The 17439-nt window shown below is 44.0% G+C and overlaps 1 protein-coding gene across 3 annotated transcripts in view; it reads right to left on the bottom strand.

The window, feature by feature from the left end:
• Window positions 1-15356, bottom strand: part of LOC134227715 (uncharacterized) — a 60397-nt gene extending 45041 nt beyond the window's left edge. The window contains exons 1-2 of one of the 3 annotated variants that reach the window (XM_062709371.1): window positions 15220-15356; window positions 14206-14931 (exon numbers count right to left, since the gene is read on the bottom strand). In XM_062709371.1, coding sequence (XP_062565355.1) covers window positions 14206-14920 — 715 coding nt within the window. In that variant the 5' untranslated portion in view covers window positions 14921-14931; window positions 15220-15356. The other 2 variants (XM_062709370.1, XM_062709369.1) reach the window with 2 other exon arrangements.
• Window positions 15357-17439: the final 2083 nt, after the last annotated feature.

Below are 17439 nucleotides of genomic sequence, written 5' to 3'. Positions count from 1 at the left end.
CACGCCGTTAATTGCCAGATCCAAAAATGCTGCTTGTAACACGGATGTGAAGATGTACTGCTGTTGCCACGACCGCCACCACTATCGAACGAAAAATTTTCATCCGCACAGCCGTTGTCGCTAGGACCGCCGCTGAACGCCCTGGTCCGCTTTCCATGAAATCCAGAATGAAAATGACGCGCGCACGCGAAACACAGGAAAAACGAAGCAGTGGATCAAAAGGCCCGTACCTTACTGCAATCGGATGTCCGTGTTGGGGATTTATGAACGGGATTGATTATTTTTGAATTTTTCACCCGGCTGGGAAAGAAATAATATTTTCAATAGTTTGCCGTTGACAATGAATAGTTTTAACACAGACAAACAGACATAACACTCGTCAAATTTGCATGGTTCACTGATTTACTGGTCAATTCAAATAATTATTAGTTGGCCAATCGATCACTCGTGGCGCGTGCATCGTTTTTGCTCGAGTTTGACGTTTGCTCACTACCGCCATCTGGTTCGTGATTTGCCCAACTAACTGAAATCAACAGATGTCGTTAGTGTTTGAACGACGATGATTTTGATGAGTAAATGTTCAATGTGTTATGTCTGTTTGTCTGTGGTTTTAATACAATTAGCAAATTGGTGGAAAGTTTCCGAATCTATTAATAACAAAATTTCAAAAATCCGTCGAAAGATAAAGTCACCATTACCGTTTGAAATCTTACATGATTTCGTGACGGTCCCCAATTTGGAAATTTTCATTTTGCACCCTGTATCAGAGGCTTCCCCTTAGACGTAGTTAATGTCAAAATGCGCGAACAAAAAACACGTCCGTGGTATTGCAAGCTGTCTCGAACTGGAATGGGCCACGCGCGCGCGGAGAGCAGTTTTCTTATAATCAATAAAGATGGCTCATTAGTCCCGCCTCTTTGTTGTTCGGTATGACTGCAAATATTGTGTAACCGTCACACACCCCCCAAAGGGGCGTGGCAAAAGATTCAACTTTATTGATTACAAGAAAGCAGCTCTTCCGCGCGCGCGAGCCATTTCGTTCGAGATGTCGCGGAGAGCAGACCGTGGTACCACCTTCGGCATCGGCGAAGCTCCTACCCCTACCGGAAATTTTATTCCCGGCGATGGTGTGGGTCGAATGGGTGAAAATGCCCAATTTTTGCGTTACGTAATTAAAGGATCTTCCCTTAAGGTGACTCGGGGAGGCACTACACACCGTGTTATTTTTCCTATCTTTTGTCTCTTTCTAACATTGTCACCTCGTAATTTTGGAGTGGCGTATTTCGGTTTTCAGTTGTTTGATGTAACTGTAAATGTATCAGCATGTAGAGTGCGAGTAAGCACGCGCCGGTGATACTTTTTTTAACTTGTTATATTTGTTAATTGTTTGATATGTCTTTCGCAATACTGTTATGCCTGAAATGCTTATCGTCAGATCCCAACACGACCACAAGGCTGAAGAGAGATCGCCATATAGGCAATTAACTTTGAAATGTACTGATCTCGAGTGGCGATCTCTTCGCTTGTGTGGTCGTGTTGGGATCTGACGACCAAACTGGTACAACCTCACACAACCCTACTTCATTGAGCGCCGTTGCTGATGAAGCAAGTGTGTAGGAGCCGGACAATACTAAATACTAATCCTACTTGGTTGACATGATGTGTACAAAATACATTTGAGAGAGTTAGTTCTGAAATGTATTTGAGAGATCGGCTGGTACCTGGTGCTGGGAATTTGGTTTCATCAGTACCCGCTAAGTTGCGGTGGACGACGGAGGTCCTTCTTAGCTTAGTCGGGTAAGCACCTCTCATGCTAACCGGGGACGCTCGATCAAACCCCACCGAAGGGGCGGTTACCCTCCAACACCTTTTCCGAACTAAATCTATCACATGTTGTACATATGCATAATCAAGTTTCAGACCTAGTAATTAATTTCCACCCGGGTGGCTTAATACCCGGCATATAGGCAATTAACTTTGAATGTACTGATCTCGAGTGGCGATCTCTCTTCGCTTGTGTGGTCGTGTTGGGATCTGACGACCAAACTGGCACAACCTCACACAACCCTACTTCATTGAGCGCCGTTGCTGATGAAGCAAGTGTGTAGGAGCCGGACAATACTAAATACTCATCCTACTTGGTTGACATGATGTGTACAAAAATACATTTGAGAGAGTTAGTTCTGAAAATGTATTGCGAGAGATCGGCTGGTACCTGGTGCTGGGAATTTGGTTTCATCAGTACCCGCTAAGCTGCGGTGGACGACGGAGGTCCTTCGTAGCTTAGTAGGGAAAGCACCTGTCATGCGAACTGGGGTCGTGGGATCAAACCCCACCGAAGGGGCGGTTACCCTCCAATACCTTTTCCGAACTAAATCTATCACATGTTGTACATATGCATAATCAAGTTTCAGACATAGTAATCATATTTGTTGTAGAAAAAAAAATAAGCATTAATGATAATCAATAGTATCAATAGAATTGGCAAACATCAATACTGACGCCATACATTTTTTTCAGTCATAATGCGAATCAATTGTTTGTATGGTCTCCTTCCGATACTTGCTTGGGATTCAACTACCGACGTTAGCGTTGCGCTTTGAATAAAGTTCATCTCGGAACCGATTTCTTTTTCAACCAACAGGAAAAATACAAAATTAGTCTCGCGGGAAAATTTCATGTTGTGCCGACAACATCCAAATCGTTGCAAACGCCACATTAGTGAATAAATTGCTGTAGCAATCTTCCGATGACAGTCTATGCTCGGACCGGCACTAATGCTATGATTCCGCTACCGATGCCAAACAATTATGCTTTGTTCTATGAAGACAGTTCGTCTAATATCAACATTCTCAATCACTAAAATCATACAACTCCGAATTACGCTAGAAAATTTCACCGAAGAATTTTACAGTTCCTAACGGTTGCACTTTATGAAAATTATTTCAACTTAACCTTCCTCCCAAATATAATGATGGTCCTGAAAAGAACCGATTTGCCGAATTGCCACTTATGTACCGTATCCAGCAGCCACTGGGCTGCGCGACCGCCATCCGATGATTCGGCTCAACGAACGCCGTCGACTGCCAGATCCGCCGAAGATGGGACACGAATGTAAATGATGTGCTGCTGCTTCCACGACCGCCACCACCACCGACCGAAAAAATTTCATCCGCACCACCACCGCTGAAACAGCCGTTGTCACTGGGACCGCTTCTAGACGCCCTGGTCCACTCGCCGTGACATCCAGAATGAAAATGACGCGCGCACGTAGTAGTAAAATTCTTCTTTATTTAAAACATGTTTTGTTCTACAATCATTTTTATACATGTACAGTGATCGGCCGGCTTGGCCCTCCAACTTCAATTTCAATTATTGTTATTATTATTATTATTATTATGCTATTACTTAATTTTTAAAATATAATGTATCATGACGGCCTTTAGGAGGCGCTGGTGTGTTTTTTTAAAATTTGATAACCTAACTACTATGTACACTAATATTTACAATAAAAAAATTTGATAACCTAGATTGGAACTAGCGCCCTAATTGGTGCCTGATCCGAATGCAAGCAACGGACCCTAAACTTTTCTTTACACTCACCAAAGCGTTCATGTAAGGTTTTATTCCGGCCAGACGGTGGACCTCGGATGTTCTTGTCCTGGGAGGTGTTGAGGATCATCCTCAGGAATTTGTTTTGGACCCGTTGAAGTTTGAGGTGGTGGGTTTTAGCGCAGCTCTCCCAGACCGGCATGCCATATTCGATCACAGGGAGGATGATTTGCTTGTAGACAGCAAGCTTATTTTTCAGGGACAATGACGACCGGCGGTTGATCAAAGGGTACAGTAGTTTCAACAAGACGTTACACTTTGTCACCGTTTTGTCAACCTGCTGCCTGAAAATAAGCTTGCTGTCGAGGGTCAAGCCAAGGTAGTCGGCCTCATTGGCCCATTCCACAGTCGTGCCATTGAGGATGATTTTACAGTCCCCAGGCGGAACAAGTTTAGGGATTTGGAGTGGGGAAAATGATGACCTGGGTCTTCGCCGCGTTGATACAGATCTTCCAGCTGGTGAGGTACTCTGTCAGGGCATCCAGGCCTCGTTGGAGTTTTGCCACTAGCGCTTTGATCACTCTACCGTTGTAGACGATGGAGGTGTCATCTGCGAACAGAGACAGAATGCCGCCTTCTGGAGGTTCTGGCATGTCGGAGGTGAACAGATTGAAAAGCAGGGGCCGAGGATACTGCCCTGGAGACGCCTGTGATGATGTTGTGTACATTGGAACTTGCTCCGCTGATTGAGACCCGGAATGTCCTTGCCGACAGGTAATTGTTGATGATATTCACCAGGTAGCTGGGAAGATTGTAGCGTTGTAGTTTGTACACCAGGCCATTATGCCATATATTGTCGAATGCCTTCTCAAAATCGAGTAAGGCCATGGCGGATGTTTTGGAGGCAAACTTGTTCCGTTTGAGGACGTTGATAACTTGAGTCACTTGATGTATGCTTGACCGACCGCGTCGGAAACCAAACTGTTCTTCGAGCAAGATTTTCGGCAGACTCAAGTAACCGGTGATGAATAGCTTTTTCGAATAACTTGGATAACCCTGATAGAAGGCTTGATGGAACGATAACTTTTGGGGTAGGAAGGATCCTTCCCAAGCTTACGGATGGTGATGACTTTGGCTGACTTCAGGACGATTGGAGTAGCTGAGCCGGAGACAATGATTAAAGATCAGCGAAATATCCTCGAAGAACGGAGCACTCAAGTGTTTGAGCTCGAGAATCAGAATGTTATCGAAGCCTGGGGCCTTCATGTTTTTCGACGATGTGATATAGGCCGTCATTTCGCCAGCTGAGATCTCCAACTCCTCCGAGAAGTCGTTGGGAATCAAATGGATGTTGTTAGCATGCTCGTTGACGGCTGCTTCGTGTGGACTGACGATGTTCTGTCCAAGATTGTGTGAGCTGACGAAGTGACGACCTATTTCAGCGACCTTCTCTGCAGGAGTTATCAAGCGATCCTTAGAGCCATTATTGTCTAGTGGGATCAAAGGTGGAATGGGCCGAGGCTTGGATTTTAGAATTTTGGTCATTTTCCAGAACGGCTTAGCATAATCTGGGAGAGTGCGGATCTTATTCGAGAAGTCGTTATTTTGAGGTCCACCATTCTGGCCTTGATAATTTTGTGATTCGATTGCAGCGTGCCTTAAGCTCAGGCAGTCCAGTACGCTGAAACTGCCTGCGAGTGACATTCCGCAATCGAATCAAATCTTTGGTGAGTGTATCGATGTTTAAGGAGTTGCTTACCTGCCGAGCCGTCGGTACGTGTTGCTCTCGGGCCGCCGTGATCGCCTCCTCGATAGCGCACAGCTGGCGGTCGATACTTTCCGGCGTCTCCGGACGCACCTCGTAGTCGACGGTGTTATCGACGCACTGCTGGAAACGCTGCCAGTTCACTCGGTGGTAGTTCCGCCGTAACTGCTGGTGCCGATTGACCGAGGAGCCCAGTTCCGCCACCACCGGATAGTGATCCGAACTGAGCTCCTGGTATACAACCGGCTGCGAGACGTGGTCACTCAGGTTTGTTACGTAGAGGTCGAGCGTTGCGTGGGCACCGGACCGACTCAGCCGAGTGGGGAATCCGGGCTCAGGATCGTGTAGTGGCCTTCCTCCATGTCGTTGCTCCAGATGGTGCCGTTTCGATTGCCGCGACTGTTGCCCCAGGCTTGATGTTTGGCATTCAAGTCGCCGGCAATGATATACTGGCCTTGCCTCCGCGTCAGCTTGACGATGTCCCTCCGAAGGGCAGCCGATGATCCATCGCCGGCTTTGGCTTGCGTTGGACAGTACGCCGCGATGAGCGCGATTGTGCCGACCGAAGTGGTGATTTCGACACCGATGGCCTCAATGACACTGAGCTGGAAACTTGGAAGCAGACGACAGTTGATGTTGTAGCGAAGAGCGATGGCCACACCACCTCCCTGGTCGGCCGGTCGAGTCGCACGATGCGGAAGTCCGGGATGCTGATGTTCACCTCCGATTTTAAATGCGTTTCGGTGATAAACGCCACGTCTATTTCCGCAAGAAAATCCTTCAGCTCGATCGTTTTACTCTTGAGCGTTCCAGTTGACCAGGGCCACCCTAGCAGCAATTTTTAATGATGAACATGCCAAGTGTGAAGACCTGGTCGAATCGGTTTTGCAGCCGCGCAGTCGAGTGGCGAGCTGCGCGAAGATCGGCATCAGTTGCTCCGGAGTGTACAGCGGGCAGATTCTTCCGGTGGGACGGCTTCGTTCTCCGACTGCCGACGGAACCCAGGAGGAGGAAGCGGGGCCATTCGCTGGTGGATGGTGCCGACGATGCTGGAGCTTGGACCGATGCAGCTGCCGCTGCCAGTCGCTTGTGCGGCTGTAGCGGTGGGAGTATTGGAATCACACGACGGGGAGCCGGGATAGCTGGAAAGTTCACCTCGTTGATTACAGGAACACGGTTCTTCTTCGGAATGGTCCTGGTGGAAGCCTTCTTCCGGATTTCCAGGAACTCGGCTCGCTTTGGGCAGCCCTTTGTGGTGGCCTGATGTTTGTCGCCACAGTTGGCGCACTTGGGATCGGCCACCTCCATTTTGTCGCACTCGTCAGTCGGATGGGGTTCGCCACACTTGTTGCAGCGCGGCTTCATGCGGCAGTTCCTGGTGCCGTGCCCGAAATTGAAGCAGTTGGTGCATTGCGTGACATCGCGGTGCACTGGCCGATATCGCTCCCAGTCAACGACGGTGTAATTTATAACGCCAACCAGCTTCAGGTCCTTCCAGGTAGTGGAACCGTGCTCCAGATGGATCAGGTAAAGCTGGTCGCGATATTTCCTCGCCTTGTCGTGACGAGCGATCTTGTGGACGGCTACTGGCTTCAGTCCGCAACTTTCAAGCTCTGCTTGGAGCTCTTCCTCCTTCATGTCGTGAAGTCCTCGCAGCAAGGCCTTGAGCGGCTTCGTGCCGGGGTGGTCATGAGTGTAGTACTCATACTTGTGGACCTCGAGGAACTCCACGACGGATTGATGATGGTCCCTGCTGGCCGGCATCACTTTCACGCCCTTGCTGCAGAGCCGAAAAGTACATTTCAGCCCCTTAGCGATCAGCTGGCGAATTTTCGGTCGTAAATCCGGCGGATCGCCCTTCACAAACACGGGCGGGCACTTCTCCTTCAGCTCCGGTTGCACCTGCGGCAGCTGCGATTGCTGCTTCTTCCTCTTTTCGGCGGATTGCCGGCGTCATCAAGCGGCAACGGCGAGAACACGTTGCTCTGCAAAAGCTGCTTGGAGGGTTACCCGCGCCTCCAAGAGCAGTGCGCTTAGGCACTTTTCCAGCGACCGAATCGGCCACCGAGTCTCCCATGACGGGTCCGGGAGAAAATAACGCCAACGCGACAAGCGAAAACGTAAACAGCGAAAGAACGAGAAAAAACACTTCGAAAAAATGCGCGAGCAAAAAACACGTCCGTACGTGTTGCTGTCTCGAACTGGAATGCATGTGCGTGTGTGCGTGGCCACACGCGCGCGGGAGAGCAGTTTTCTTATAATCAATAAAGATGGCTAATTAGTCCCGCCTCTTTGTTGTCCGGTATGACGGCAAATATTGTGTAACCGTCACACACCCCCCAAAGGGGCGTGGCTACAGGTTCAACTTTATTGATTACAAGAAAGCAGCTCTTCCGCGCGCGCGAGCCATTTCGTTCGAGATGTCGCGGAGAGCAGACCGTGGTACCACCTTCGGCATCGGCGGAGCTCCTACCGGAAATTTTATTCCCGGCGATAGTGTGGGTCGCGCGGTCGTCGTCATTAACATTAGCAGCGCTCAGTTTAAATTTTCTTGTATGATGTAGGAGGAATGACGGCTTTGGCAGGTTTTGTTCTATTATTGTCAGGGGGGTTTTTGTTGACCAAATTTTATGAAATTTGGCCACAATATTCTTTGATATGCTATGATATGATATTTGATATGAAGTACTAACGATCGGCTACCATCAATGAAAGTGGCTATTGGGAGCGTCCACAAATTACGTAACGCAACGCTAAAAGAGGGGAGGGGGGGTTGGGCGAAGTGTGACGACCCATACATATTTTTTAGATGCTCCATACAAAAAGTGCGACATAGGGGGGAGGGGGGGGGGCTGAAAATGCCTAATTTTTGTGTTACGTAATTAAAGGATCTTCCCTTAAGATGAATCGGGGAGGCACTACACACCGTGTTATTGACGTAAACTACGTCTAAGGGGAAGACTCAGATACAGGGTGTAAAACCGAAATTTCCAAATTCGAGACCGTCACGAAATTAGGATAGATTTCAAACGCTAATAGCGTCTCTATCTTTCGATGGATTTTCGACATTTGCTTATCAATCGATTCAGAAACTCTCCAGCAATTTGCCAATTCTATTGATACTATTGATTATCAACGTCAAACTATTGAAAATGTTGTTACTTTCCAAACCGGGGGAAAAATTCAATTCCGTTCATAAATCCCCAACACGGACATCAGATTGCAGTAAGGTACGGGCCTTTTGATCCACTGCTTCGTTTTCCCTGTGTATAAAAAGCCCCATGTTTCGCGTGCGCGCGTCATTTTCATTCTGGATGTCACGGTGAGCGGACCATGGCGGTCCCAGTGACAACGGCTGTCTCAGCGGTGTGGTGGTGCGGATGATTTTTTTTCGGCCGGTGGTGCTGGCGGTCGTGGAAGCAGCAGCACATCATTTTCATCCGTGTCCCATCTTCGGCGGATCTGGCAATCGACGGCGTTCGTTGAGCCGAATCATCGGATGGCGGTCGCGCAGCTCAGTGGCTGCTGATAAGGCACATAAGTGGCAATTAATTGGTTCTTTTCAGGACCATCATTATATTTGGGAGGAAGGTTAAGTTGAAATAATTTTCCTAAAGTGCAACCGTTAGGAACTGGAAAATTCTTCGGTGAAATTTTCTAGCGTAATTCAGAGTTATATGATTTTAGTGATTGAAAATGTTGATATTAGACGAACTTTCTTCATAGAACAAAGCATAACTGTTTGGCATCGGTAGCGGAATCATAGCATTAGTGCCGGTCCGAGCATAGGCTGTCAGCGGAAGATTGCTACAGCAATTTATTCACTAATGTGGCGTTTGCAACGATTTGGATGTTGTCGGCACAACATGAAATTTTCCCGCGAGACTCTAACTTTGTATTTTTTCTGTTGATGATTGAAAAAGAAATCGGTTCCGAGATGAACTTTATTCAAAGGGCAACGCTAACGTCGGTAGTTGAATCCCAAGCAAGTATCGGAAGGAGACCATGCAAAGAATTGATTCGCACTATGACTGAAGAAAATTGTATGGCGTCAGTATTGATGTTTGCTGCAGATTTTTGACTTAAACTACATCTAAGGGGAAGACTAAGATGCAGGGTGTAAAACGGAAATTTCCAAATTCGGGACCGTCACAAAAACTAGGATAGATTTCAAACGCTAATAGCGACTTTATCTTTCTATGGATTTTCGACATTTGCTTATCAATCGATTCGGAAACCCTTCAGCAATTTTCCAATTCTTTTGATACTATTGATTATCATAAATGCTTAATTTTTTTTTCTGCAACAAATATGATTTTGAAAAAGTATCACCGGCGCGTGCTTACTTGCAATCTACATGCTGATACATTTACAGTTACATCAAACAAATGAAAACCGAAATACGCCACTCCAAAATTACGAGGTGACAATGTTAGAAAGAGACAAAGATAGGAAAAATAACACGGTGTGTAGTGCCTCCCCGGGTCACCTTAGGAAGATCCATTAATTACGTAACGCAAAAATTGGGCATTTTCAACCCCCCCCCCACCTCCCCATTGCACAACTTTTGTATGAAGCATCTAAAAATTATGTATGGGTCGTCACACTTCGCCCAACACCCCCCCCCTGCCCCTCTTAGCATTGCGTAATTTGTGGACGCTCCTTAAGAACCACTTTCATTGATGGTAGCCCATCGTTAGTACTTCAGACAAGAAAATTTAATTTGAGCGCTGATGTTGATGACGACGACCGCACGGCCCACACCATCGGTGAGATTAAGATTTCCGGTAGGAGTTCCGCCGATGCCGATGGTGGGACTGCTTTTCGCGACATCCCGAACGAAATGGCTCGCGCGCGCGGAAGAGCTGATTTCTTGTAATCAATCAAGTTAAACCTGTAGCCACGCCCTTTGGCGAGCGTTACGGTTACACAATATTTGCACTCATACCGGACAACAAAGAGGCGGGACTAATGAGCTATCTTTATTGATTATAAGAAAACTGTTTTCCTCCGCGCGCGATGCATTTCATTTGTGGTGTGAATCGTTGCATCATTTGAAATTTATCGGTTCTTTTCAGGGCCACCATTTTATTCAAAGGAAGAGGCGAGGCGAAAATTATTCAAAGATCAAATTAACCATTTGGCGACGCCATAATGTTGCCGTCCGCAGCAGAATCACGAGTGCGCCCTGGGGGGAGATGCTAGAAACATGTATTTGTATTATAAACAATCAATCGAAAGATTACAATTTTGTGGAAGCGAAGTTAAATCCGAGACTATTTTTTCTAAAATGCAAATTATAATCGCTTGGTGACAGCAAAATGTTGCCATCGGTAGTAGAATCACGAGCGCGCGTCAAACGGAGAAGCTGCAAAAATGTATTCGTATGGATAACTATCTACTAAAATTATAAGTCTTTCTCTGAATCTTGCTCTCGTGATTCTACTACCGACGGAAAACAATCTTTTATCATCAAGCAATTAAGATTTACTTTGATCAAAATTTATCTCGCCTCAAGTTGGGACTTAAGAGTTACTTTCGTTGGTGGTAGCCAATCGTTAGTAGGTACTTCAGACAAGAAAATTTAATCTGAGCGCTGCTGTTGATGACGACGACCGCGCGACCCACACCATCGCCGGGAATAAAATTTCCGGTTGGAGCTCCGCCGATGCCGAAGGTGGTACCACGGTCTGCTCTCCGCGACATCTCGAACGAAATGGCTCGCGCGCGGAGGAGCTGCTTTCTTGTAATCAATAAAGCTGAACCTGTAGCCACGCCCTTTCGTGAGTGTGTGACGATTACACAATATTCGCAGCCATACCGGACAACAAAGAGGTGGGACTAATGGGCCATCTTTATTGATTATAAGAAAACTGCTCTCCCGCCCGCGCGCGGGTGCATTTCATTTGAAATGTCGCGGAAAGCAGTCCCAGCATCGGCGGAGTTGCTGAGCGAATTAATCGGTTCTTCTCAGGACCACCATTCTATACAAAGGAAGAGGCGAGGCGAATATTATTCAAAGAGCAAATTAACCAATTGGCGACGCCATAATGTTGCCGTCCGTAGCAAAATCACGAGTGCGCCCCGGAGGGAGATTCTATACAATATGAATTCGTATGAATGGCATCAGTGGCAGCCAAGTGAAATTCTTCTCAATATTCTTATTAGGTTTTGTTGCAGTTTGTGATTGGGAAGGCGGATCATTTACAATCGATCGAAAGATCACTAGCTTCTGTTGAGCTAGTGGTTTGAAATCCGTATGATCGATCATCGATCAGATCAAACGGTCCTTTTAAGGGCAATAAATTTTACATGAGAGAAATGGGGTTTGACTGAGAGTAAATTCGTTTGAAAAATCAAAATCATCGATGGGACGCAACGATGACGTCTGTACTTTTGTAGGAAATCATCCAGTTGTTATTGTCAGCAGCAAGTAAAATTCGAGCAATCATTTGGTTGCTGTTATTTGTAATTATGTACAAAGAGCGGAACACATCCGAAAATTCAATCATAAAGATGGCATCTAAAGGATCTCAATCTCAAAAATTGCATCTCAAAAGCACAAAATATAATCGCATGGCGATGCAGAAGTTTGATGTCGGAAGTGCAATCACATGCGTGCGTCACAAGGAGTAGCTGGTGTAAATTTATTCATATAAATGGTAAATTGGTAATGTGATCGCATTTTGACGTGAACTACTCTGATACAGGGTGTAAGATGGATATTTCAAAATTGGGGATCGTCACGTAGTCATGTACGATTTTATAATATTATCTTTATCTTTTGATGAATTTTTGAGGTTTATATATCAAACGCATCGGAAATTCTCCACCAATTTGCAAATTTTATTGAAACTTTTGATTATCAACGTTAGACTAGTGGAAATTTATATTCTTTCCAAATTCAGCAAAAAATTCAGACCCAATTAAAAATCCTGCATCCCCAACACGGACATCAGGTTGTTATAAGTTACGGTCCGTTTCGCCCAGCGCTCCTATTAGGGATAAATGCATGGATGATATCAGTAGCAGACAACTAAAATTTTCATTTTTGCTGTTGGGGATTGGAATTGCACATTATGTTAATCGGTTCTTTTTGGAACCAAAATTTTATATAAGAGAATATTTATCCGAAGCTAATATTATTCAAAGTGCAAATGGCGATGGCGACGGTTCAATCAAAACAATGCCGTCAGTAGCAAAATCGCGAGTGCGCTTTGTTCACCGAGATGCGCTTTCAGCGATTTGACGGCAATTATCCTTAATTACTGACATTTTATTGGTTAAATACAGTAAAGATTGCAATTTTTATTTGCAAAAGAAATACCCAAATTTCGTTAAGCTCATTTAGAAGATTTTTCGAAAAATAAGAAAAAACAACAATGAAATTGAATTTTTCCAAGTGAAAACCCTAACAAATTAAACAAACAAAACTAAACTTCTCATGTTATATAAAATTCGAAAATTTAACATTTTTTACTTAATTACATAAATATATCAGTTACTTTCAAAATGTTAATTTTTAATTGTCGTATCCAAATTTTATGTTTTGAATATTGCTCGAAACCAGTGTTTTGTAATATTCATGAATGATGGGACTTGCTAGGTTCTTCATTTCACCAAACGGTTTTACGTAGTTTACGTCGGGCGGTCGTGTCTTGTACACAACCCTTATGATTTTTTCCTTTCTTTTGTCTCTTTCTAACATTGTCACCTCGTAATTTTGGAGTGGCGTATTTCGGTTTTCAGTTGTTTGTTGTAACTGTAAATGTATCAGCATGTAGATTGCGAGTAAGCACGCGCGGGTGATACTTTTTCAAAATCATATTTGTGTTGGAAAAAAAATTAAGCATTAATGATAATCAATAGTCTCGCGGGAAAATTTCATGTTGTGCCGACAACATCCAAATCGTTGCAAACGCCACATTAGTGAATAAATTGCTGTAGCAATCTTCCGATGACAGCCTATGCTCGGACCGGCACTAATGCTTTGATTCCGCTACCGATGCCAAACAATTATGCTTTGTTATATGAAGAAAGTTCGTCTAATATCAACATTCTCAATCACTAAAATCATATAACTCCGAATTACACTAGAAAATTTCACCGAAGAATTTTCCAGTTCCTAACGGTTGCACTTTAGGAAAATTATGTCAACTTAACTTTCCTCCCAAATATAATGATGGTCCTGAAAAGAACCGATTAATTGTCACTTATGTGCCTTATCAGCAGCCACTGGGCTGCGCGACCGCCATCCGATGATTCGGCTCAACGAACGCCGTCGATTGCCAGATCCGCCGAAGATGGGACACGGATGAAAATGATATGCTGCTGCTTCCACGACCGCCACCACCACCAACCGAAAAAATTTCATCCGCACCACCCGCTGAGACAGCCGTTGTCACTGGGACCGCTTCTTGACGCCCTGGTCCGCTCGCCGTGACATCTAGAATGAAAATGACGCGAGCACGCGAAACACAGGGCTTTTTATACACAGGGAAAACGAAGCAGTGGATCAAAAGGCCCGTACCTTACTGCAATCTGATGTCCGTGTTGGGGATTTATGAACGGAATTAAATTTTTCCCCCGGTTTGGAAAGTAACAACATTTTCAATAGTTTGACGTTGATAATCAATAGTATCAATAGAATTGGCAAATTGCTGGAGAGTTTCTGAATCGATTGATAAGCAAATGTCGAAAATCCATCGAAAGATAAAGACGCTATTAGCGTTTGAAATCTATCCTAATTTCGTGACGGTCTCGAATTTGGAAATTTCGGTTTTACACCCTGTATCTGAGTCTTCCCCTTAGACGTAGTTTACGTCAAAAACTTTTGGTTACTTAGGATGCTATAGCATGTTAACATATACTTATAGGTAGGTACTTACTCATTATCAAGTTTCCTGGCCCACTTGATACCACCTGGCAGTTCTTGTGGACGCTTTTTAAAAGCAAATTGCCTTGGCCAGTTCTGAAACTGCAATTGTTGGAATAACTAGAGTTGACAGTGATGTCCCCCGCATTCGTTTCGACTTCCACTTCACCACCTTGGAGTTTATCCAGCACCACGTTACCCTTTCCGGTAGTTACCACTTTGACGATTTGAGCCAACGTTATTCCCGCACAGGAAATATTTCCATCCGAACTCCTGAGATCGATCAACGTGCTGCGCAAGTTTTTGGCATCCACATTGCCACCAGACTCCACCCGGATTTCGTCACTGTATAAATCAGAAACTGCCGTGCTGCCATTGTTCAGTACCTCAAGATCCGCTTTTATAGGAACTTCCAAGATACAGCTTGCCGGAGTGACTGAAGGGTTGCTGTCGGTGATGGACACTTCGTTGCCATTCACTTCTACGTTCAGATGGTGGTCCTGGGCGCTGCTGAGCGATGCCTTGAGAAGGTTTGAATCGGGGCAGTCAAGCAAGTCATAGGGCACTATCTTGAGGGCGCAGTTACAACGAATTTTGATTTTTGAGTATGGATCCACGATTTTCAACACTTCCTTTGCCTGCTGAAGGGTTACGTAGTTCACGTGCGTTGTAAGTTTAATAGTTCTGATGTGTTTGAACAACATAAATACTGGTTTTGGAGCGAACATTTTTACTGCTTCTGTAGACAAATTTATAGTAAAATTTTTAGTTTAGTTGTGTATTATCGGTATTATATTAAATATAATTCTTGTATACCTACTGCAAACTCATTTTATTTTTGATTAAATTTTTTTGTCTATTTTTATGCAAACGACCATAAGTACTGACAATATCATGTTTTCAATCTTTATCAATCTTCATTTAATATTGAACCAATGGTCACTGCTAAGTGCTACAAAAACATGTTTTCACCTTTTTCTTCTAATTAGGCAGTGATAACATGTGATAAAGTAAAAAGATCACTCACCGAACTGGACTGACTGGACAATCGAAATTCATAACTGGCGACATATGAATGACTGTTTATTCCTTCATTGCTTCAGTGCTTCATTTATGTCAATAGTATGAATATATTGCCAATTTTTTAGTCCGTGTAAAGGCTGGCTACCAAAATGTGACAGATCTTGGTAGCGCTCGTAAAAAAAATAAAAACCGAATAAGGTATTTTATGAGACGTTTCGCGGTGGCCCGATTATTTACTTTTGATGTTTTGTTTTGATATGATTCTGCGTGCACATTCCGTTAGGTCCGAACACAAAATAATGTTTAAAACGTTTTACTTTTCATTCGTGTTTTCTTCAGCTTTTCATGCTTAAGCTTAGTATGCAGTTCTCAAGGAAAATGCTCAAGGAAAATTTGATCAAATTACCGAAGTAATTTTGGTGATTGAAAGCAATCGTAAAAGTAGGCGAGAAATATATGGTGCCTATTCGTCAATCAATTTGGCAAAATGTCATCAATCAAGGTTAGTAAGTGGTCTTATAAATTGCTGGACCTTTTTTCAAAATAATCTAGTTGCTTTAATTCTAGATTGAGTCACCGGTTCTAATGCAGATGTTTTCTAGCAGTTTGGACAAGTGAATGTCCGGTCGGAATCCGCTATTCTGGACGACGCAACGGTGTTGGTATTTCGCGCCAAGAGCTACAGTTCAGAAACCGCAATTCAACGTCCGTTCATTATCGACCTTCTTGCAGGCCAGGCTGTGGGGATTGGTACTTCGGGCACTACTTCCGTAGACGAGTGAAATGGATGCAAGTCAAAAGTTTTAAATCTTTATTATTAAATGGTTCATCATCACTTTCATTTGTCTTCATTCAAACTTCCTGCAGACCCAGCAAATGTATAATTATACAAGATTTGCTGTAGACACAGATTGAATCTAGAGTAGACTTAATTATCATATAGCAATGGTGTGATAGATCATTTCCAGTCGATTTATGGCATCACGCCATCCAATATCGGCGGTGGCGGAGCGGTATCATAGATAGGAATAAATTTGATAAAAACCTGGAAAATCCTCTGGCAAATCATCAAGAAATGTTTCCATCTTCTAGAAATTGCCCCGGAATCTTATCCATTAATTCCTCCGGAATAATCCCAGGAAACTGAAAGAAATCTTTTGAAAGTTCCCGTAAGATCTTATCCCAGGAATTAAATTCCCTTGGAAATTTACCATGAGGTTTCTCCGAAGTGTCTTCTAAGAATTGCTCAAAGCTCTATCCCGAAATTCTTTCGAAGATGTCATATGGAATTCCTCCGGGAAAATTCTACCACATTTTTTTTTTGAATTTCCTAGACAAATTCTAAACTCTTTCAAGAATTCCTCGGAGAATTGTTTTAAAAATTCAATCAAAAATTCTACCACAAAACTATTTGAAATTCCCAGCATGGCAAAAAACGGCAATTCCATCAAGAATTCGTTCGAAGGTTCCTCTAGGAAATCCTCTTGAAATTTGCCAAGGAGTTCCTCCGGAGATTCTACAAGTAATTTTCCCAGAAATCTCACCAGAAATATCGCTGGAGATTCGTCTGGTAGATTCTCTGTAGGCTCTCTAGGAATACACCAGTACGCCTATTGAAATTTTACAGATGGTCGCTTGAGAGAAAATTATAAGCTAGCGGCAGAGACGTGACGCCAGTGGCGCGACGGCGTAAACCTATTTCATAATTTAAAAAATCCGAAATTTCTCAAAAACGCCTTCAAAAATGTATTCAAGAAATTTATCTCTGGAAGTTCTATTGGAAATTCCTTCAGAAGTCCTATCAAGACTATCCCAAAAAGTTCTTCCAGGAATTCCTTCCGCAAATTCCTACAAGAAGTCCTCCGGTTTCCACCAAAAATTCCCAACGAAGTTTCTTCAGAAATTCTTGCGGAAATTCCCACTGAAATTATTCTGAGAGTTCCTCCAAGACTTATTTCGGAAGTTTTATCAGTAGTACGAAAAGTATTCTCGGAAAGTTCTATTACGAATCCTTTCGAAAATTCCTCTTGGAATCACTCCAGATGTTCCTCCAGGAAGTCAACCAGAAGCTCTATCAGGAATTTCCTCGAAATTTCTTTCACGAAATTCCTCCGGGAATGCTTCAGAAAGTTCCTACTAGTTTTCCTTTCCTTTTCGTCAGGGAATGGCTCCTCCGGATGTTCCTCCAGGAATTTCTCCGAAAGTTCCACAAGAATTTCTCCGA

Source organism: Armigeres subalbatus, chromosome 3 (genome assembly GCF_024139115.2).
Source record: "Armigeres subalbatus isolate Guangzhou_Male chromosome 3, GZ_Asu_2, whole genome shotgun sequence".
NCBI lineage: Eukaryota > Metazoa > Arthropoda > Insecta > Diptera > Culicidae > Armigeres > Armigeres subalbatus.
Note: the sequence above shows the minus strand (reverse complement) of the source record. Positions and strands in the feature narration are given on the sequence as shown.